At 47.0% G+C, this 23,874-nt stretch overlaps 2 protein-coding genes across 3 annotated transcripts in view; one reads left to right on the top strand and one right to left on the bottom strand.

The window, feature by feature from the left end:
• The window catches only part of Chpt1 (choline phosphotransferase 1), a 33,647-nt gene extending 12,365 nt beyond the window's left edge, over window positions 1-21,282 (bottom strand). For both annotated transcript variants that reach the window (XR_005975793.1, XM_041666975.1), the window contains exons 1-3: window positions 20,893-21,282; window positions 6,299-6,446; window positions 4,532-4,673 (exon numbers count right to left, since the gene is read on the bottom strand). Coding sequence is in view for 1 of the 2 variants with exons in the window: in XM_041666975.1 (XP_041522909.1) it covers window positions 4,532-4,673; window positions 6,299-6,446; window positions 20,893-21,165 (563 nt within the window). In the remaining variant the exon portion in view is untranslated. The remainder of the gene's footprint in view (window positions 1-4,531; window positions 4,674-6,298; window positions 6,447-20,892) is intronic.
• On the top strand, window positions 21,164-21,586 carry LOC121463758 (glycine-rich cell wall structural protein 1.0-like). The gene has a single exon (XM_041676226.1). The coding sequence runs from the start codon at window positions 21,164-21,166 to the stop codon at window positions 21,584-21,586; it is 423 nt and encodes a 140-aa protein (XP_041532160.1).
• Window positions 21,587-23,874: the final 2,288 nt, after the last annotated feature.

The raw sequence follows: 23,874 nt of genomic DNA, 5'->3' as shown, positions 1-23,874 counted from the left end.
CAGCAGCTGACTGTGCTAGGTAGAACAGAACCACATTTGTTCTCACACAGGTAAATACAGTATAGGCATGTATCAGGTTGCAAGAAGTAACCCAAACTATAGAAACAAGATAGTTTCTACTTCATGTACTTCTGTGGTTTGAATTTTTTAAAACAGTGTTATTCTTAAAAATAACGTAACACTCATAATAATACATAAATGATTTGACTTAAGGAAAATTATTATTGCTAAGTATGACTTGTGAATACAGGTGCATGTGGAGGTCACAGGACAACCTTAGCTGCTGGGCCTCACCATGCACCTTGTTTGTAACCAGTCCGTCATCTGCTGCTGCACATGCCAGGCTAACGAGCATGCAAGTTTCTGGGTGTGTGTGTGGGGGGGGGGGGGGGGGGTCCTCCTGTCTTCACCTCCCATCTAGCCATGGAAGCAATGCAAACAGAGATTGCGCTCTCATTTCCCAAACACCCAGAACCAAATAATGATACAAAAACTTGTTAATTACAACATTGTTTGGGCTAATGGTTCAGGCATATGTCTAGCCAGCTCTTACATCTTTAACTAACCCATTTCTATTTTATATCTTACCATGAAGCTTGTAGTTTGTTGCCTCACATCTTGCTTCTTGGGCGGCCACAAGGCATTTGCCTGACTCCGCCTTCTTTCTCCCTGCATTCAGTTTAGTTTTCTCACCTAGCTATATTCTGCCCTGTCACAGGCCAAAGCTGCTGCTTTATTAACCAATGGTAATAAAACATATTCATAGCATACAGAGGGGAATCCCACAAGCACTGCTATTACAGCTGCTGTTGCACCTGGCTTTATGTGGGACCTGGGGATTTGAACTCAGGTTCTCATGCTTTTAAAACAAGAGCTTTACCCACTGAGCCACTTCCCCAGTCCTAAGGCAAATTCTCCTTCCTCTTCCTCCTCTTTCCCTTCCTTCTCCTTTTCTCCTTCTTCTTCCTCCTCTTTTCTTAGTGATTAGTGTTCACTTTTTAATGTATTTTTTAATCCAGTTATTTTGTGTTAGTGTAGTGTAGTGGATGCTTGTATGTGTGTGCCATGGAGATCAGAAAACAACTTTTTCTGCTCTCATGAAGAAGTTTGCAGACTGAAAACTGAGTCTGCACCTGTACCTTCTCCCTCTCTTCAGATGTGCTGTTTAACGTACTATAGTCAGCCTATGGCCCCATTATTCACTGAAATTGTTTAAACAAATGGATTTTTCCCAGTGTGAGGCAGTAAAAATCCAGAAACAGAAATTGGGGTTCGACCTGAAGAAAAGCAAAGCAGCCAGCCAGTGGCTCTTAACTTGACCTCAGTCCAAAATGGAGATCCTGCCTCCAGAATAAGACTGTGTGTGAGAGCTGTCTCCTCCCATCTTATATTCCTCTGTAGGGATGGGTAAATGTGTGCACCTGCCTGGTTTCTATGGCAACTAGTGTGGCTACTGGGATTAAAGGTGTGTGTCACCACTGCCTGGTCTGTAAGGCCATCAACCAGTGGGACTGTTTTACTCTCTCATTCCCAGGTGGAGTATCACTACACAGTAGTTTATGAGAAATAGACAATAGTTCACTTTAATGATTCATCAGTATGTAAATATCAAAGCAGCGACTGTGTTGTGTTGAAATGTATAGCTTCAAACATTTCTGTGTGAGTTGCTGTTCACAAACTTGAGTTTCTCAAAAGGGCATTGGATGAAGCTTGGTTTAGGATTATGAAAGAATTTTCAGTTGTCTTAGTCAATTTTCTATCGCTGTAAAGAGATACCATGTCACAGCAAGTCTTTAAAGAAAAACATGCAATTGGGGCTGCCTTACAGATTCAGAGGTCTAGTCCATTATGGTCATAACAGAAAGCATGAGGGTTGTGTGGGCCGACTTGGTGCTGGAGAGAGAAGCAGTTAAGAGCTTTACATCCCAGTTGGCTGGCAGCAGCAAGAGAGAGTAACACTAGGCCTGGCCTGAACATCTGAGATCTTAAAGCCCACCCCCAGTGACACACTTCCTCCAGAGAGGCCACACCACCTCCTAATCCCTTCAAACAGTGCTACTCCCTGGTGACCAAGCATTCAATCTATAAGCCTATAAGGCCCATTCTTATTCAAGCCACCACAATCCACTCCCTGACCCTCATGAGTTCGTAGCTGTCATAATGCAAAAATGCATTCAGTCCAACTTCAAAAGTCACCATGGTCTGTAACAGTCCCAACACTGTTCAAAAGTCCAGAGTTCCCAGTCTCATTAGAGATTCATGATCATCTCTTATCTGTAATCCCCTGTAATATTAAAATCAAAAAGCAGATCACATACTTCCAAAATTTAATGGCACAGGATATATATTACCATTCCACAAAGGAGGAAAGGGAGCAAGCAGAAATAATGGGCCAAAGCAAGACCTAAAACAATCTGGGCAAACTCCAAACTCTGCATTTTCATATCTGATGTCAAAATGCTCTTCAGATCCCCAACTCCTTTCAGCTTTATTGACTGAAACATAATTCTTTCTCTCGTGTGGTTCCACACCCTATTAGCAGCTCTCCTTGGCATGTACCTTACAACTCTAGCGTCTTCATCATCTTGGGGTCTCCAACACAATAGGCTTCATTTCATCTTTATGGATTCACATAAAGACCTCTCTGAGCCTCCACACAGAAGTACCCCTACCAATCACCTAGTCTCAGCAGCTTTCCTTAGTCATAGAGATTCTATAATCCCTTTGGCTGTCCTGAAACTGATCGGTAGACCAGATTAGCCTTGAACTCAGAGATCTGCCTATCTCTGCCTTCCTGGTGCTGGGATTAAGGCTTGTGCCACCATGCCTGGCCCTAAGATTTTCTTCAATTTCTCTTCACAAATTGGAAACTTAGCTGGGCGAGGTCTTGTCCTGAAGTCACCAATCCCTTCATTCCATTTAGCATCAGACTTTTCATCTCCCTGAGCACTAGACTTAGCTCTATTGTACCTGGTGACCCTTTTCTCCTCAAACTATACACTTTTTATTTTTTCCTTGCTAAGCTTGCTCCTTTTTGTTATATATTTGCAAAGAATATCCATTAATAACCAAGCAACACAATCAATACTAGGCTGTTTTTAAATCTCCTCTGCCGCCGGGTGGTGGTGGCGCATGCCTCTAATCCCAGCACTCGGGAGGCAGAGGCAGGCGGATCTCTGTGAGTTCGAGACCAGCCTGGTCTACAAGAGCTAGTTCCGGGACGGGCACCAAAGCTACAGAGAAACCCTGTCTCGAAAAACCAAAAAAAAAAAAAAAAAAAAAACAAATCTCCTCTGCCAATGCCATTAATCCCCAAACTCTTCAATTTAGCCTCAGGAAAACTTTCAAATAAGGGCAAAAAGAAACTACATTTTTCACCAAAACACCACAAGAATAATCTCCAGGCCTCTTACTAATATGCTTCTCTGAAACCTCTCCGGCCAGGCCATTATAAATGTACATTATTCTCAGCACCATGGTCTTCCCTGCTCCTACTAATATAGCCCATTAAGCACCATTTAAGCATTCAACTGCTTTCCTAATCCAAAATTCACATTCAGCCAACAAGCAGCATGTTCAGGCCTGTCACAAGCAATACCCCACTTTCCTGGTACAACTTCTGTATTAGCCAGTGACCACCATGACCACAGCAACTCTTACAAAAGAAAACATTCATTTGGGCTGGCTCACAGGTTCAGAGGTTTTACATTATCATAATGGTAGGACATGGCACCATGCAGGCAAACGTGGTGCTAGAGAGGGAGTTGTGAGTTTTATATCTGAATCAGGAGGCAACAGCAGGAGAGACTGGGCGTCTGTGTGTGCGCCCCAAGAGCAGCGTCTGTGTATGTTCCTGCACTCTTCTCTGATGTCTGAAGAGGAGCCTCCCAAGGCGTACATAGTAGGCAACGTGCACCTCTAGCATCTATAGGGTGTAGGGTGTTCTCATGTGAGCTCATCCGTCTCCCACAGCTTAGTCTCCAAATCATCTGTTGCTGGTGACTGTTGTCAAGGGGGTCCCTCTATCAGGGTACATGATAATTTAACCCAAAAAAATCATCTTCATCTGGACATGATGCACATCCTTTAATCCCAGCACTTAGTAGATAGAGGAAATTGGATCTCTATGAGTGTGAGGCCAACCTGGCCTACATAGTGAATTTCAGGCTAGTCAGGGTTACCCATAAAACCCCACTTAAGGAATTTTTTGTTTTGTTTAAAATTCCTTAAATTCAACAATAACAAAAATATTCTTCAATTCAACGTCACATTATTTTATGAGCAAATAGTGTTTAGATACCATACATTGTTTGGATACTTATTTTATTCTATCCTGACCTTGAACTAGTAAGTCTGAGAGAGTCAGAAGAAAAAAAAAATGTTGTCAAGTAATGTAACTATAGCAGGCAGGATAACAGAACAGCTCTAAGCGTAGCGCTGATGGACATTCCAATGAATGTCAGATGCTATTATAGATTATAAAAAATAATTTGGTTGTACTTTAAAATGTGGAATTTAAGAAAATGCTTACCTTCCAAATCTCAAGACTCCTGAGACATAGGTTTGCCAGTGAGCACAGTAAAACAGAAACATCCCAATAAAGGAGCAGAAGAACAACAAGTCAGGGTGCGTCCCCAGGCGAACAGCAACCGCAGCGCCAATAGCCATAAATACTGAAAAACAATGTTTATAAACAGGAATAAAACCAAGCCACCAGGCAGCAGTGGCACACACCTTTAATCTCAGCTCTCAGGAGGCAGAGGCAGGTGGATCTCTGTAAATTCACGCCCAGCCGGGTTTATAGAGGAGTTCCAGAACAGCCAGGGATACACAGAGAAACCCTGTCTTGAGAACCAAAATAAATAAATAAAACCAGTGTGCTGTTTAAAAGAAAATGGCCCCCAAAGAAAGTGGCACTACTAGAGGTGTACCTTTGTTAGAGTAGCTGTGGCCTTGTTACAAGTGTGTCACTGGGAAGGTGGGCTTGAGGTCTCATACATGCTCAAGCCACACACAGTGTTCCAGACCACTTCCTGCTGCCTCCAGCTCAAGATGTAGCTTCTCCACTCTTAGTTCCTTCTTCAACACCATGCCTGCCTGCATGATACTGGTCTAAACCTCTGAAACTTTAAGCCAGCCTCAATGAAGTGTTTTCCTTTACAAGAGTTGCTGTGGTCACAGTATCTCTGCATAGCAAACAAAACCCTGACTAAGACACGAAATACTGAGTTATCCTCCTTTAGAAATCCTGTTTAAGGGACACTGGCATTAAAATACAATACACTTCAAATAATGAAAACTTTTCTATGATGCAAAGCTGAGTTCTGTTTGTCTTCATAGATTTACATACGTGGGACAGAGAACTGCTTAAGAAAGGGGCAGTCGTTCAAGACTAGCCCAACAACTGAGTTAGACCTTGTGTCAAAACAAAGAGTAAAGAGAACCTGGGGATGTCTCGCAAGCAGGAGACCCCAATTTCAACCCCCAGTATTAAAACAAACCACAGTAAAACTCATCCAAGGGTAGGTGCTTAGGAAGCTGTATTCCTGGGATCTTAGAAGGTTCATTTTATAGGCAACCTTTTATAGGGGAGGGGAGGATTATTCCTGAATTAAGGAGGATAAAAAGGAGGCTATTCAAGGAATGGGATGTGACTTTCCCAGAGAGCGTTTCTTACATGTCCTGTCTCTATAGGACACGTCACAGCAGCAGTCTTTCCTGTCTTTCTATGGCATGTCACAGGATACGTCACAGCAGCAGATTCATGACAGAAACAGGAAATCTGAAAGGCTACGATATGGAGATGGAATCGCACTGAAACAAGGGGCATTTCAGGGTCACTTTGTCCTCGCCAGGTTCGGGGACGAGCTCTGGAATTGCATCAGACACCGTGAAGACGCCATCCATTACCTCTGTGCTCTTTTCCTGCACAGTTCAGTTTGCTTCCCCTCAAGAGACTTTGTCTTTTGAGCCTCAAGTGGTTGAAGATGGACAAAGATCCACTCTCCACAGCTGCCTGCAGCCGACACTGGGCTGCCCTGTGTACTAAGAAAGGAGGGCTTTAGTCTTCCACCCCAGGGGAGTGGGAGGCTCTGTGCATAGGGGTGAGCTGGAAGCCTCACAAGATCATTTTAGCACAAAACGAACTTTGAACATCCTATTAAAACACACTGGGCGAAAGTGCTCCCAAATATAGACCTCAGAAAAAAATGAGGATGCAAACAGCTCAGATCACTGCGATGTTTCTGTTGTCATTGAAGAAATCACTGAAAGAAAGAGCAAAACTCTACTAACTTACCCGTGGAGAGAGAGTCACAGCCATGATCAAACAGTTCCCCTAGAGGAGAACAAGAGTTTGTCCTTCTGGCTTGCTTCCCGTCAATGGCATCCAGTGACTGGTAGATGAAGAGTCCCAGGGCGCATAAAAAGTACGTCCAGTATGGTGCCTACAAGGAAATACACACACGCCTAAGTGACAAGCCAGCTTCTGTGTGAAAACAAAGTGGCTGAGCAGCTTCAGCTCTAACCTACATTCCTAACTCCATGCTTTTCTAGTATCCCCATATTCATAGACTGCATGTGTCTGGATTCTCCAGGAAATCTGTACTCTATAAGAAAGACCTTCAAGGCAAATTGCACATCAGTCTGTGTCCACTCGTGAATAAGATCAGAGACTGGATTTACCCTCCCACCCACGCAACCTGAGATCTATTGTGGAGTATTACTTTAACCAGGCAAAGATGTGTTACATTTGTTTATGCTGCAGAGTATTACTTTAACAGTGTGAAGGTGTTATTACAATTGTTACATTTGTTTGTGCTGCCTTTAACTATGTAAAGGTGTGTTGCTGTTTCACCTTGCCTACCTAAGGCAAGGTCTAATAAAAAGCTGACAAGTCAATAGCTAGGCGGGGCTGGCAGACAGAATAAGTAAGAGGTATCTAGGTGAGGGAAGGAGAGAGAGAGAAAGAGAGAGAGGGAGACGCCCAGGGCCAGCCAGACAGACAAGGAGGAAGCAAGGAAGGTGGACACACAGAATAAAACGAAGGTAAAAAGTCCTGAGGCAAAATATAAAGAGAAACAAGTTAGCTTAAGTTATAAGAGCTAGTAGGACAAGCATAAGCTAAGGCCGAACACTCATAACTAGTAAGCCTCCGTCAAGTGTCCTGATTTGGGAGCTGGTTGGTGGCCCAAAGAAAGTCTGTAAGAGATCCTTGAAAGAAGGAAAGAGGCAAACCCTTTGGCTGCTCCAGTTGTCTGGAGTTCCAGGCCACACACAGGCATGGGGAGCAGAACAGAGCCCAGTAATGTGTTAACAAGTGCAGAGTTGGGAAAGGTTAAGGCAGCAAGTGAGGAGGGACCGAGGAGGCATGTGCAGAGAAGCGGGCTTGTGAAAGGCTCCCTTTGAGCTCCTGGCTCAGAACTGACCTGTGCCTGAAAAGGACAAGATCATCAACCAAGGCCAGGGCAAGGAGCCCCAGGAAATGATGGTCTAACAATTCTCAGATCTCCCACAAAAGTGGGGAGAAGCCACATTCCCTTCAGGACCTTGTGACATGGGACACAGAACGGTTCTCAGAAGTTGACTACTCTGGAACCATGAAAATTAGCCCTGGCCCAGGCATTTACCAGACTTCTCTAACAAAAACTAACACAGAGACTTTGAGTACACCTGCAGGGGAAAAAAATCTTGCACCCCAAAATACAAATCCACAAGATTTGGCACCCAGACAAAAATTACCAAGCAGCAGAAGACGAAAAGAAGTGAAATTGATCAGTTAGACTCAAGAATGTCAGAAATAGTAGGAACAGCAACCAGAACATTAAGATAGTCGTTACAAATACGCTCCATATTTTTATGAAGGTAGAGAAAAATTACAAAAGGAAAAATGGAAGACTCAAAGAGAAACTTCTAGGTATGAACAGTGCAGTAAGCACTCTGTAAAACACAGTGGCTGAGACCATTTGCATCAGATCCTCAAGGTCAGAGAACTGGCAGACTGCTCGAGGAAAACTATCCCAAATGGTGCCCGGGAAGAGACTAACGTAACTGAACTCAGTACAGACTTGCCTCCAGTGCAACAGGAAAGCACATGTGTGTGAGTTTCAAACAGGGCTGGAGAGATGGCTCAGCAGGTAAGAGCACTGGCTGCTCTTCCAGAGGTCCTAGGTTCAAGTCCCAGCACCCACATGGTGGCTCACAGTTGTCTGTAACTCCAGTTCTATGGGACCCAACTCCCACCCACATACATGCAGGCAAAATACCATACCAAGTGAAAAAAAAATAGAAACAGGAGAGTCATAAAAATGATAGGAAATGATTGAAATTTTTCCAAGTTTTATGAAATTTATAAACCTATACATCTGAGAAGCCCAACAGAACAGTCTTAAAACCAACCAAGGCGTTAGGTTGGGATGCATGTCTGTAATCCAAGCATTCAAGACGTTAAGACAGGAGGGTCATGAGGTCAAGGCTTATAGCAAGCTCTAGGCTAACCTAAGCTATATAACAAGACCCTATTTCACTACCCCTACACAAACACACACTCACTCTCTTTCTCTCTCTCCCCACCAAGGCACGGAACAGTAATAATAATAATAATAAGCCTAAAGCACAATGACAAAATCATTTTAAAAGCCAAAGAAAAGACACATTGCATACATCAGCACACACATGGCAGAGAAAAGCGTCAACTTGAAGCGAGAGCAATAGAAAATATCCAGTTCAAATATCAGACAAGGGACTTCATAGTGCTCACTCTTCTGTGCAGCGGTGAGGTCATCCCTCAAATGAAGGGAAGGCAGGATTATACTGACTGCTAGTTTCGCAGGTTTCAGTCGATGGTTACCTGGTACGGCCGTTGCTGGGCTTAGCACCACCAGCAGAGAACCCACGGAGGACCAAAGCCTTCAGTAGGAGGCAGAGAGGGAGGCAGCATTCGGGGACAGAACATAACCTTCATGCCACTGGACTACTTCTTCCCTGTCAGGCTCCCTCTGCAACAGTCCACAGAGCCAGGACTAATGGATTAGGGCACCGTGAGGTCACTTCACAGAAGCCCACTAACTGACCACCACGCCCTCTCAAGCCTTCAGGGGAAGTAGATTCAGGTCTTGTCTAGCCAGCCTAGAACTGTACACTTAGCAAAGGCAAGAAAGCAAAATTGTTAAGGAATTGGGATCTTAACGTTAGATGTGTGTTTGATTTCTTGGCTCTGCCATGTAATAACCATGTGACCTTCAGCAAGTCATTTAACCTGATTTTTGTGTGTGTGTGTGTTTTCTTTTTGAGGCAAGATCTCACGACTTAGCCCAGACTGGCCTTGAACTCACTATAGATCACCAGCCTCTGCCTCCCAAGTGCTAGGATTTTGGGTGTGTATCCTTAAGATAATCTAGTTTTACTAAACAGGTGAATAATGGTTTTATCTCATGAAACAAACTGTTACAGGCTCTTTATCAACCCTGGCACACAGTAAACTTAATAAAGTTAGCCAGTAGTCTTGTTTACCTATTTTTTGTGGCAAACATATTTTTTAAATATCAACTTGTGCATGGTTTTTGATGATTATATAAATACCCAGTCAACCCAAAAACCTACTTCTCAATCTTCCTAAAAAACTTGCTCTGGATAAACATCATCTCAATATCCACAATATTTTTTTTTTTTTTTTTTTTTGGTTTTTCGAGACAGGGTTTCTCTGTGGTTTTGGAGCCTGTCCTGGAACTAGCTCTTGTAGACCAGGCTGGTCTCGAACTCACAGAGATCCGCCTGCCTCTGCCTCCCGAGTGCTGGGATCAAAGGCGTGCGCCACCACCGCCAGGCTAATATCCACAATTTATTGACAGTAGACGACCAACACTAATAAGCACATTGCTGGTGTCTGCTCTGATGTTTCCAGGCGTTGTCTGGTTTAAGACAGGGTCTCTCTGCACCCTGACGGGCCTGGGTGTGCACAAACGTTGGCTGTGCTGTACTGAGAATGACCTAAAAGGACTCTAAGTCACCCTGACCTAAGAGAAGAGCAGTGCGGTGCAGCTGAGAGCGCTTGTAAGAGAGCAGCAGCCCGGGTGTGGATAGGCGCACTGAGCCGGCACACGCAGTCCTGAGCCCTGTGCTGTCAAGCCGCGAGGCAGTGAAGAGGAGGAAACAACAGCTGAGAAATCATCCTGGCTGCATAAAACTGGGAAACAGAAACCCGCCTGGAATTTAAAGTCTCGGGAGGTTTCACGAAGAACAGCTCTGCTAATCAGGAACGGTTAGTTCTCCACTAAAAAGAAAGAAGCCGCAAGTCTTCAGGTTGAATCTCACTCAAATGAATATAAAACTGGGAGTCAGGGTTAAACTCTAAGAGGGCACACAACATCATTTTCCCTCTTGCTCGCTATCTTCCCCCAAAGGACAGGCTTCTGGGGTCCTCCACTGAAAAGCCGTTATAAACAGGCATTGGGGAACCGGCACCACTTCGGTCACAAAGTTCCCCAGTGCTCTCTCGAGTTCTGCAGAAATAGAGACGCATCGTTTTATGAACATATAAACCAACCAAGCCGCTGCCGAGCCTGGAACACGCTGAAGCTCTTACATTCTCCGGCACAGAGCTCCACCGAGGAACAGTCTAGCAGGCTTCAGTTTAATTATCATCCACAATTTGTTTCTTCAAAAACCATCTGGGCGTCAACAGCCCCACGCATGAAATCCCTAACTTCACGTCCATATTACAGGAAAGGGACCCAGGGAGGAGCAGGACCGCAGACCAGGGGAGGGGAGGCTGTCCGTGCTCGCCTTCCAGACAGACCCACTTCCACCTGCTCCGTGCTCTTTCCTCTTCAATCAAAGCTCTGCAGCCCAGAGCTCCAAATGTCTCCCATTATGTCTCAGACAACAAATCTCAACTTCCGGCTGAACTTAGAGTAAATAAGCCTGAGGATGGCCGGCCTGTCTCTCAGGTCCACTTTACATTCCCCACCCCAGAAGCAGGGTCACATCATACATGATCAGCTGCCACTAGTCACTACACGCCACTTAAAATATACCTTCTACAGAAATGGGGTTCCTGTTTCACTTGCAGAGGACTTCAATTCCCAGCACCCAAGTCAGATGCCTCACAATCACCAGTACCTCCAGCTCCAGGGGACTGGATACCTCTGGCATTCACAGACACGCAGACACACACGGGATTGAAAATGAAAGGAACTAAAGTGGCAGTTCACTATTTCATTTGAAGAACGATAAGCCAAGTGACTTACGTAGTCTTTACCTGGATTAAATTCAATCTTCGTTAACTAGAGGGTTCCAGAGCTGTGTGGTTTTAATTTACTATCACCAGCTGTGAAATCACGAGCAAGCTGTCCCATGAAGAGAGGGCATTGTTAGAAAGTCACAAACACTCTCAGTATGTGGTTTCTCAAACGTCTGTGTTTGAAATGCCAGCAATCCTGTGAGGGCGCCACCCTGCAGCTGAAATGCGCACTAACTAGGATCTCACGTGCCATTCAGGTTCTGGAAGAGCACTGGGACCAGGTGTGGAACTACAAGCACTCTGAGCTCTTCTGTGTCTAAGGCGGCACCTTAAAGCCTGTTCGTGGTACAGAAAAAGTGAGAAAAGGCAAGCGTCGTCACAAAGGCTTGCCCTCACTTCCTCAAGGCATGGACTCCTCTATGCAACTTCCGCCAGGAAGAAAATTAATTCCTAACTGCTCAAATGATTGAACTTAATAAGGGCATACCACCTCTCCGCAGTAACAGCGAAGGTTACGGGGAGGAGGGGAGGGTCCGTCTACTTAGTCACCAGGCCTTCAGCCGGTGGAAGGCCCTCCACAGCAGAAACCCTCTCTGGGCTGAGGCGTGTTCTAGAAGTCTACTGCTGGAGGACCGAGGAGACAGAAGGAGGAACCGCAGTGAACAAGAGGCATTTCCCAAGAACGCGGGCCACAGAGCCTCGGCTGCGGAGTAACTGGATGATTGCTGTCGTGGGCTGAGCTTGGTACCAACTGGTCTGAGAGATGACAGCAGTGGATCCTCAAATAGGAGGTTCTGGAAGTTTCCACACTGTAAGCTATGCCACAGACTAACATACATAGAAATAATAAATAAACAAACAAACAAACACTCCAAAAACCATCCTTATCATAAACCTAAATCTACATTACAAAACATAACACTTATCTTAATCCAAGTTGCGTGGAGGGAAGTTAAACACTCAGAGCCGCGAGGACCAGAGTGTGTCAACCGCCTTTGCGGAAATTAAGCCGGAGCAGGGAGGAGACCTGGAGAGAGATCAGGTACTGATCCTGGACATCCTAAGAGTGAGGGCTGGGGAGGGAGACGGGACTTCATCTGCTCACACACCTCACTGTGATGCAGACTTGTCAGCACTGGGCTCTCTGGGCAACAGTCTTTGCCAGCCTCTAAATCAACCCGCTAGCTAGATCAGGTCGACTCAAACCATGTGTGCACCGTGGATTTAAGTAACAGGACCGTGCGGTGAGTTTCTGAAATCTGCTCCACACGACACAGGAGCCGAATAACATGTGTCCACTCTAGACTCACGTAACAGGACCATGCGTTGAGTTTCTGAGTCGTGATAATGAAAGCCAGCAATGCTCTCACACATCCCGCCCAGGAACAGTTAGCAGTAATTGTTCCAAGGAGAGAAAGACCCCCAGGCTTTCTTCCCGATTCTGCTTGCACCCAGATCTTTGCTATGCCGCTTAATGGGTAGAGTTTGAAAAATTACTTAACTTCTTAGTGATTCAGTCTCCAAACATGAAGAAAAAGAAAGGGAGGGAGGAAGAAGGGAGCAATCACTGTCTCGTGAGCATTAAGTGAATTACTGGATGTGATGTGCTTCTGAAGGTACCTAGACTGTGAACCTAAGAGAGGAGTCCCGCTGGTGTTACTGCTATTCTATTACTGACTCTTCTGGACAACGGTAGGTAACTCATGGGTGATGTTTGGGTCTGAACAGTTATGAACTTATTTCATGTATTTTGAAAAAAGTAGTTAATACAGCACACCTAAGATTCTATACATATTAAGGTTTAGAATGGGACTATGTTTTTAGTCTTAATGCTCACACAGTGAAAAGCAGCTGACTCTCAACCCAGGACCTGCTTTTCAAAGGCACTCCTGTTTTCACAGGGTGGAGGCTTTGTGGGGAAAGCTTGCCCTCGCGGTGCCTTTCCTATTGTCTCCCTCTAACAACTGCAGCTACTCTCTGCGCCCATCTCCCATCTGCCACCCATTTTCTAGTACCTGTCTGCTCTCGGTACAGTGCTGTTGCCCAGGACAGTACCCATGTCACCGCCTGGACGTCACGCTGTCCTCAAATCTGCTACACCAAACAGCTCAGTCCACGGCTTTCCGCTTCATTCTAAGTTTTCCGTCACTGGCAGGATGCAGTCAGGTGCCCCTCTGAAACCCCGAGCCGCGTCTACGCTGTTTCTCGTGGTCCCACAAACCCCAATGGCCTGTCACACTGTTTACACTGGTCTGGGGCTCCTCTAGTCCATGACTCCAAACTCGTCTTAATACCTCCCACAAACCAGCTCCAAAGCCCTGTGAATCACAAGCCCCTGTTCGTCACAGAAAGGCCCCACGCCTCGGTATTGAGCTTCCACAGTTAAGTTTCTTGTGTAGCAGAGTGTCTGACAGAGACTTGGGAAGAAGGGCTGCTCGGTCCATGGTGGTGGGAAGGCATGCAGCGGAGACTGGGAACACCAGAGCTGGCCAGGCTGCTGCTCAGTGTGCTGCCCCCTCTGCCCTTTCCTGGTCACTCACCCACGACACAGTGTTCCCCACATTCAAAAGAGTCCTCAGTCCTCAGTTAACCCTGATGGGAACATTCTCAGACAAACGTGGGTGTATTTCCAAAGACAATCCTAAATCCTGTGACAAGTTAGGTTAGCAATCATGCTAGCAAAGCCCAAAAAGTCTTTTGAAAGGGAAGTTCAGGAACTACTAAAACTATACGTTTTTCAATTTTTCCCTCAATTTTTATACTTGGTATCTTTTTGCTTTAAATGGCCATGGGCAAGCTGACAAATGCGAAAGGGGATTCACTAACAGCTCCACGTCAGCTGAAGGGGATTCAGGAACCGGCTCCATGTCAGCTGAAGGGGTGGGGGGGATTCACGAACCCGCTCCACGTCAGCTGAAGGGGATTCACAAACCCGCTCCGTGTCAGCTGAAGGGGGGCAGTTCACAAACCCGCTCACGTCAGCTGGTGAGATCCGAATAGAACTCATACTCCAGCTGACTTCTGTATGAAACGGACACGGTGTTTCTACATGCTAAGGAGACAGGAGGCTGTGTGTGAGAAACGTGCAACACCTGCATACTGCTCACACCCTCTCAGGTGATTCTAGGATTTCTCAGAAAACTTGTAGTGTCTCCAGCAGCCTGCTAGCCTGGCTCAGGAAAACATGCCATCAGAAATAACGAAATGCCCCAATCTTGTAACTTCTCTAACTTCCCCAATGTGCCTGTGATGTGTTAAAACAGTTTGCTATTGGGGCAGCGGTAGCGCACACCTTCCATCACCCAGGAGACAGAAGCAGGCAGATCTATGAGTTCAAGGCCAGGCTGGTCTACAGAGTAAAGTTCCAAAACAGCCAGGGCAACATAGTCTCAAAAAACAAAATAAAACAACAACAAAACCAATTTGCTGTGTGTTGGGAAAACAGCTCCACCGGTAAAGAGATGGACAAGTTAGCTTAAGTAAGGTTCAGTCCCCTGTACCCACGTAAACAGACAGGTGTGGGGCACATGTTTATGATCCCAGTTATCATACATGGGGAAGCAGGGATAGCAAAATCCCTGGGGCTTGTTGGCCAGCCAGCTTAGGCTAACTGGTGAGCCCCAAGACCCATTGAGAGAGACCATGTCTCAAAAAACAAGCTGGGGGATGAAGAAAGTATGGAATATATACATAATAGAGTACTACTCAGCAGTAAAAAACAAGGGCTTCTTGAATTTTGCATGCAAATGGATGGAAATAGAAAACACTATCCTGAGTGAGGTAAGCCAGACCCAAAAAGAGGAGCATGGGATGTACTCACTCATATTTGGTTTCTAGCCATAAACAAAGGACATTGAGCCTATAGTTAGTGATCCTAGAGAAGCTAAATAAGGAGAACCCAAAGAAAAACATATAGGCATCCTCCTGAATATTAACCTTCATCAGGCGATGAAAGGAGACAGAGACAGAGACCCACATTGGAGCACAGGACAGAAATCTCAAGGTCCAAATCAGGAGCAGAAGGAGAGCGAGCACGAGCAAGGAACTCAGGACCGCAAGGGGTGCACCCACACACTGAGACAATGGGGATGTTCTATTGGGAACTCACCAAGGCCAGCTGGCCTGGGTCTGGAAAAGCCTGGGATAAAACCGGACTCGCTGAACATAGCGGACAATGAGGACTACTGAGAACTCAAGAACAATGGCAATGGGTTTCTGATCCTACTGCACGTACTGGCTTTGTAGGAGCCTAGGCAATTTGGATGCTCACCTTACTAGAACCGGATGGAGGTGGGGGTTCCTTGGACTTTCCACAGGGCAGGGAACCCTGATTGCTCTTCGGGCTGAGGAGGGAGGGGGACTTGATTGGGGGAGGGGGAGGGAAATGGGAGGCGGTGGCAGGGAAGAGACAGAAATCTTTAATAAATAAATAAATTAAAAAAAAAAGCTGGGGGTGGGGGTCCTGAGGAATTACATTGAAGGCTGACTTCTGGTCCAGACACACGTGTGCGCGCGCACACACGCGCGCGCGCGCACACACACACACACACACGGCACTGTGATAAGCAGGGCACTTCCTTGTTCTCAGAAGCAGGTTTCCTCTGGGGCAGGTGAATGGTCAGGTGAAAGAGAACACCCTTGGTGGAGCCAAACAGGCTAGCCGCAGGGGCTCAGTGGTTTCATCCTGGACTTCAGGCTTCAGCTCAGTTTACACACTGGAGTGATGAGAGCACACTCACTGCCATAAAATGTGGCCGCTATCAGCAGGGCACGGGGATTCACATATCACTCAGGACAAACTCAGCCAAGATCAGAGGGTCTGAGGAGTCCTAGGAAGGTGGCCTTTCTCTCTCTGTTTCAGACACTTCCAGATCACTTTCCCTGCTTCGGCACATACCGGAGTTCTTGCTGAAAAGCTAAGGGGAACCGAAGAGACTATGAGGCCAACTCCTGCCCAAATCTTTCCCAAGATCAAGTGTATTAGATGCCCCAATAATCTGCTCTGTTCTTTAACGTAAAGTGAGAGGGGTCAGAGACTACACCGTAGCCTACAAGACAAGAGAGGGATTTACAATTCTTCAACTATGTCACCATTTCAAGGTTTTACTAACATCTGACTTTTATAGGAGACACCATTTATTCCTTAGAAATGAACTGGAGCGCAGTCACCGAAGCCACAGCAACAGCTCACAAGGGAAGCTGTGTCCTGAAAGGCTTCTCCCAGGCACAGCTGGAAGGAGGGCGAGGCAAGGAGACCCTCGGGCCGCGGAATTTATGAAAACGCCCACTCCAGGTGCCAGAACATGCCTCCTCCCAGGCTCTTCCCGCTTCTTCAACTCTCACCTCTGGCAAATGGGAGTTAATATTTTCTTTTAATAAGAGAGGCCATACCATTGCAAGACTCCTGCCTTAATAAATGATGCTCGACAAAGTATTTAGCTGCTTAAAAAAAAGAGGTGATTAAAAGAAAATATAGATCTCAAAGAATTGAACTCCCTCTCTCCCTCTCTCTCTCTCTCTCTCTGGTTTTTTGAGACAGGGTTTCTCAGTAGCTGTGTAGCCTGTCCTGGAACTAGCTCTTGTAGACCAGGCTGGCCTCAAACTCACAGAGATCTGTCTGCCTCTGCCTCCTGAGTGCTGGGATTAAAGGAGTGTGCCATCACCACGCTCTTATAAAGAAACCCAAGTGGGAATCTGTATATAGGCTCTAGCTTTTCCTTTCTGTCTTCCCTGCAATGCTCTACAATTCTCAGTACAGCAAAGGTAGCTACCACCCCGTTATTTAAAACCAGGTACAAGCCACTTCTTTCAGGCCTTCATGGCTTCCTCAGGCATAGTCACATTCTAACATTGTAAGTAAAAGAAATGCTAGACCCTGACCTCCAAGCTGGCCTCAAGCTCGGTCCCGGTCTGCTGTAAGTGTGCCCTTGACAGAGACACTAACATGGATGTAAATGCACAGGTTAAGAAGGCAGGGAGAAAACAGCAAAGCAAATAAGCAAAAGAGAATTATGCCACAACTTATATTAGCAAAATAAATGAATAAAAGCATGGAAGTATTTCGTAGTAGAGAATCTACTGCAGCTGGGGCTCCGCTCCCCACCCTCTGCCCTTTTACACTTCTTTCTGCAAACCTCCGGCTTAACAGAAGCCCCGTCTATGTGCTAACTGATAACTCTTTCTGGAGAACGCATGCACGCCCTGGCTAGCCAGACTGCCTGAAGTCCAGCCTCACTGCATCCTCCTCGCCCACAGAGAAAACAGAGCCTCAGGGAACCAGTTCTTCTCGCTCCTTCAGGGCTGGCTGTGCATAAATCTGATTCCTTTCTACCAATCTCATTCTCCTGAAGATTGGCATCTCAGGGGTCAGGAGCAAGGGTGTTTGGTTCTGGTAACCGTAGGAGGCTGGAGCTAGAACTAGCTTTGAATCACCATGTTATCAGACATATACATTCAGGAACTGCATGCATTAAGTTGGCTCCAGGCCCTTTTTATGTTCTAAGAAATGCTGACTCTACTTTAGGAAGAAAGAGCCAAGGGCTGGAGAGTGGTAACTGCTTCATCAAGGTTGGAGAGGGGCTCCCCTCATTTACCTGCCATCCGCAGTGAGCGCTGAGAACAGCATCTCTGAGATGGCACTCACTTAGGAGGCACTGCCGTGAACTGAACCTGATGACTGTCCTGCTCAGCAGGAGGAAATGGAGACTCTGTCCTGGCACTAGAGGCCTGCAGCAGCAGAAGCGCGGCTGTCTGGTTTGCAATCCTAGTTCCCACTTCCAGTTACACAATCCTAGGAGACAATTTTCCTTTATTCCAAACCTGCGAAGTGGAGACATTAGCTGTATCTTCTCCACGAGACAGTGCTGACGGGTCACGACGAGAGAACCAAACAAAAGCAGCTTATAATACTGCCTGGTGCGCGGTAAGCAGGCTGTGCGCCTTTGCTACCACTTTCATTACTGTGGGCGTTCAGAGGACTAAGCAGCTGATTTGACTTAGAAGGAAGAAACAAGCAACAGGGAAGTGGTGTTAGGGCAAAGGGTGTTAAAGTTGAGCATTGGAAGACAGGAAGGTAATCTAATACATGAAGAAGGAAGAGAAGAAATATCCCCGGCAGGGCAAATTGTTTCCCTTGAGTTCAGGGAAGGCCAGGAAGACTAGGCTGCACGGTACCATTCTATAAAGGAGTACCATTCTAGAAACTTACTGTCAACCACAGCCTTTTCAATTAGCTCCCCTTCATGCCCAATCGTGTTCTAGAAATAAGAGCATGGCTACTGACCTCCAGGTTAGCCCAATCAGCTAAGTGAGCCCTACCTCAAAATTCAAAGTAAAATTAAAACAATGCTGTTCGGGGCAGAGCTTTCTTGCCTGCCGTCCTCAGGCCCCGGGGTCTCCACACAGCACCAGGGGCAGAGCTTTCTCGCCTGCCGTCCTCAGGCCCCGGTTCATCTCCACACAGCACCAGGGGCAGAGCTTTCTCGCCTGCCGTCCTCAGGCCCCTGTTCATCTCCACACAGCACATATACATTGTGAAAGCCCAAGTCTAAGAGTCCAAACCTTCCAGGCCAGGTCAGCCAATTCACCTCTGTGGACTTAAATTTTCCCTTACGAAAATGTACACCAGTTATTTTCAGGCTGTCAGGAAGGAATTCCAAGACAGTAGGAGGACCACCCTAGGAAGAAAAAAACTCCACCGCCTCTTCCAGTTGATAAAGGTAAAAACCCCAACCAAAGTCCTTTGCACACTTGTTTTCCTCCATGCCACACAGGCGACCAGAAGGATGGACACTTCACAGTCGGACAAACCTGGATCTGAATTTTATCCAGCTGGGTCATTTATAAAGGCAAAAATAGCCAGAAACGATTGTTAGAACACATTATCATTTGCATCTTAATTAAAAACCACTGTGGATCCTGCAATACCGTTTCTCCTTTTACTTTGGCCACTGAGAAGCAAAGGCAGGACCCGACGGCACACACTCTACAAACTCTGTTTATCTCTCATTTACCCCTTTGTGCATTTTCTCGTGCCTCAGACCCCATCACATCCTCTTTTAAAAAATGAGTCTGAGCCTATAAATTAATCACAAATTCATCTCATCCACTGGCCCCCCTTCAACCCTGAACAAAAGCCCTGGGACTTGTTTGTCCCTTCTCTAAGTGCTCAGCAAACAGACGGTAAATAGCATCAAAGTTCATGGCTTAGTTGATGCCGCAAACATCCGAAGGCTGTCTGCCAAACCTGAGCCCAATTCAAAGCTAAATTTTACCGTGCACGCGTCACGACACTCTATCAACTGTGTTTTTAACGTGTTGAGGGACAGTTTTAACTTCTAAAGTGCAGTGTCCCACCTTGAACTGCATGCATCATCTGGCCGTCACTGACGCCTTGTCAGATTGGCCCGGCTGGCATTATTTCTATTTTCAACATGGGAAAACAGATCTGGCAGTTCTGCCCCAGGCGGAGGCTGAGGGGAAGCCAAGTCCTTCACTTGCAGGCCCTTCACCCTTTTATCGCTACAGTGCTTCTGGGGGCTCCGGGAACATCAGAACCCCAAAGTCCAAACGGCTTAGTGCTTTCAAATCACAAGAAAACAACTAATGATACAATGTCTGCTAAGGAATCGATGACAAAAGAGATGTTTTAAACTGCAGATTCCACTAAGCCTTTAAAAAAGATGTTTGTGGCTGCAGAGCAGGAACAATTTCTATTGTACTCCGTTTACTGTTATTGTACTCCAACTCTTATTTTTGGGCACGACCTATGTTTACATGTAATTATGGAGGAAGATTAAAGAAAGTGGTATCACAGAATCTGCATGCAACATGTACCCTATATAGTGTTATCAAGGCGCTTTACTGTGCTACTTATTCTCTATACTCAGCCCAAGGAATCACTTCTCATCACCACTGTCCAAGGCCCACACTGCTTATTCTTCTTCCTTTAGACATGGGTTAGATATACTTACAACTAATAAAATGTGTTGGCTTTTATAATCGCTAAGTCTGGATAACTTAGTAAGGACTGTCACCTACATCCTGTTTGTTTTTCCATGAGAAAGTCAATGAACCAAAGAGGAAGTGACCATCCAGAAGCAACTTATCTTTGCTCAGTTATGCTATCAGTAATTTCGGGATCACTAGGCACCACCTTTGAGAAACAAAGGATTATGAAGTGCCAAAGGGCATCGTGGGCTTACCCAACCGACCCACGAGGCCTGACAGAATGGAGATGCGGGTGTTTAATCCCCAGGGTACAAAGTACAGGCTGGTGGTCCCTACGTCAACCTTCCAGTCGGCCAAGGCCCCAGGGACGAAGTGGGCAGACACAGGACAGCGTCAAGGGGCAGTGACCTTGACAGCCCCCTCCAGGGACCAGGGAAGCTCGGCACGGTCCCGGGATTGGAGTAGTGGCCTGACAGTCTCTAGGAGCCCCGGGCAGGCAAAAAAAAAAAAAAAAAAAAAAAAAAAAAAAAAAACGAACACCGCCGTGGGACAGCGGTCTGGTCGTGTCGGTCCCTCCCTCCGAGACCCGGAGGGTGCTCCGCCAACAAAGGGTCTCCCCTCGTCCCCGACTCCTAGAGTGGGGCCGGCTCGGGAGGAGGCCCAAGGGTTTCGAGAGAACCACCCCGGTGGGCGGCCAACCTTACCTCCTCCGTGACCGTAGGGCAGTAGAAGATGAGCACTAGAGTGGTGAGCAGGTTGATGGCGAGGCCGATGAGGGTGATGGTGTTGGGGGCCATCCAGAGCGGGATCCATTGGAGCAGCCAGGTCCAGTAAAGCTGCAGCGGCGGCTCGAACAGCGACTCCCCGACCGCCGTGTAGCGGTGCTCCTCCAGCCGCCGCAGCTGCGCCGCGCTGAGCGGCTCACCCAGCGCCTTCACCCAGCGCGGCGCCGGCCTGGCCCCGGCGCCCGCCGCCATGGCCGCCTGCGGGGCCCGCCGCGACCCAGCGCAGCCCGCGGCCCGCGCGGGGGGCGGAGAGAGCGGAGCGAGGGCACAGCGCCCCGGCCAGCTCCGCCGGTGGCACTCACGCAGCGGCGGGCAGCGGGGGCGGAGCCTCGGCGAGCTCTCGGGCTGGGGGCGGGGCCGCGGCGAGCACACGGGCTGGGGGCGGGGTTCTCGGGTAGCTCACGGGTGGGGGCGGGGCCTCAGCGAGCTAGCGGGCGGGGGCGGAGCCGGGGAGCACGGTGCCTCGGCTCGCTCGCGGACTGGGGCGGGACAAGGGGCGGGGTCAGAGGCGGGGCCCCATCGAGCTCGAGTGTGGGGGCGGGGCCATAGGCGGGACCCCATCGCGCTCGCGGGCGGGCGGGGGCGGGGCTGGGGCGGGACCTCAGCGAGCTAGGCTTGGGGAGTCCGGAAGATTGAATGGCCCGAGGTGTTTTCTGGCCCAGGTCTTTGAGTAGCGAGTGCTGTCGTTGTGACTTTCCTTGGGGGTTCCAGGGCTGGCCTTCCTCTCCAGCCTCTGCTCACGTTTCCGTGGCGATGTCTCGCTAGCCCGGACCGTGGCCAAGCTGGGTTGTCTACCGAGTGGTAGATGCTACTCTGATCTAGTGTGCCTCTGCTCTGGCTTTTTTATTAATCAAGAACATGCATGTACAGATCAGAAAACACTCGAGCACCATCGAGGGATGTGGCCTCCTCCGAGTATTAACTTAGTTAACCCTCGAGGTTTTAAAATCAAAAACAAACAGGGCTGGAGAGATGGCTCAGAGGTTAGGAGCACTGGCTGCTCTTACAGAGTTCAATTCCCAGCAACCACACGGTAACTCAAAACCATCTATAATAAGATCTGGTGCTCTCTCCTGGGTGTGTGTGCAGGCATGCGGGTTAAATAATAAATATTTTTTTAAAAAAGGAAAGAAACAAAACCAGACCTTAGGAATATTGTCAAAGGGGAACTGAATGTTAGAAACACAAATGTCTGTTTTTCAGACCATTTGACACCCACACGGTGGCTTCTTTTAGACACGCCCTAACTGGAGTACAGAAAAATCTAAGCCAGTTTCCCTGAACGGTTGAGAAGGCCGATTGCCACATAATGGAAGGTCACCAGTCCCTACCTCACAATGCACCCATTTGGACTGGGGACATGCTGTCATAAACATGTTCTATTGCCTAACCAGACGTAGGCTAGTCACTTGCTCTTCACGTCCTGGGTCTGATCTGGATGCATCTTTCTGAGGTGTAAGACAAGCTGGAAACCACTTTCCAGATGCTTGGGATTGAGCAACAAGAATCAGCAGATGTGCTCTGCCTCACGGCCTCTTGACGAAGTGTCAGCGGACATGTCTGAAGGCCAACCCCACCATCTCATTTCCCACGGCCCCATGACAGATGTATACTTTTTATATTTTTAGATTATTGGGAGGGGGGAACATGGGTAGAACAATGTTTGTAATGTTGGAATTTATAAATTTAAATTTCAGTTCTGTGACTACAACCATGTTTATTCCAACAGAGGTGAGGGGTGGTAATACCGGAAGGCTTACAAAGCCTTGAGTATTTACTACCTGGCCTTTTACAAACGTGGTACCACAGGCCTGTAATCCCAGCACTCAGGAGGCAGAGGCAGGTGGGAATAAAAACGGCAACTCTGGTATTATATATTCCTAGTACTTTATTTATTTTGCTCCCAGACTGAACCTTGCTCTCTACTGCCTGGCTTTGTCTTAAGACCTTTGTTTGCCTGTCTTTTTGTTTTTTTTTTGTTTTTGAGACAGGATCTTGCTATGTAACCCAGACTGGCTTTGAACTGGTGATCTCCTGACTCAGTCTTCTGAGTAGCTAGGATTAGAAGCAAGTGCTATCACACTTATATTAGATATAATATATTTTGATCCCATTAGCCCCTTATTCCTCTTCCTAACTCCTCCCAAAACCACGCCTAATTCCTAACCTCCCCAACTTCATGTCCTCTTTATTATTACTGTTTTCATAACCTGTGCGTATACTCCTGTGTGTACAACTATTCAATGAATAGTTGGTCATTACTAGAGGTCATTACTGTAGTTCAAAACCTGGTAACACTGTTGATGGCTCCCTCCAACCCCATTTTACAGATGAGCATAATGAGGTTCAAGCTCTTATCCACAGTTGCACATACAGCCAGTACAGTGCTTAGCTAGGATCTGAGCTTACACATTCTTATTCCAGACCTTTAATCCCAATCTGCAAATTCCCACCTAATGCATGTCATGATTAAGTACAAATTAAGCATTACTAATTTAGAAATTTGTTTGTTTGTTTTTTTGAGACAGGGTGTTCTCTGTGTAGTCCTGGCTGTCCTGGAACTAGCTCTTGTAGACCAGGCTGGCCTCGAACTCCCAGAGATCCGCCTGCCTCTGCCTCCCGAGTGCTGGGATTAAAGGTCTGCACCATCACCGCCCCGCACCAATTTAGAAATATGAAACGCTCCAATGTCCAAAACTTCTGGACATGATGCTTGCTGCAGGTGGAACATTCCACAACTGATGGATGCCATATGACATGCCAATCAAAACGAGGAACACCGTATGAGAATACCTCCAAACGGCTTATGAAGTTTATATGAAACATTAATGGACATTGTGTTGAGACTTGATTCCCAGACCCAAGATTCCTCAGTCTATACATATACACATAATCTAAAAT

This window comes from Microtus oregoni, unplaced genomic scaffold, assembly GCF_018167655.1.
Source record: "Microtus oregoni isolate MIOR12 unplaced genomic scaffold, Mior012 000001F_ref0000356, whole genome shotgun sequence".
NCBI lineage: Eukaryota > Metazoa > Chordata > Mammalia > Rodentia > Cricetidae > Microtus > Microtus oregoni.
The sequence above is the reverse complement of the archived record's forward strand: the minus strand, read 5'-3'. Positions and strand labels throughout refer to the sequence as shown.

Bases quoted from the DNA above. Each gene is read 5' to 3' on its own strand.
- LOC121463758 (XM_041676226.1), top strand. From the start codon at position 21,164: ATGGCCGCCTGCGGGGCCCGCCGCGACCCAGCGCAGCCCGCGGCCCGC.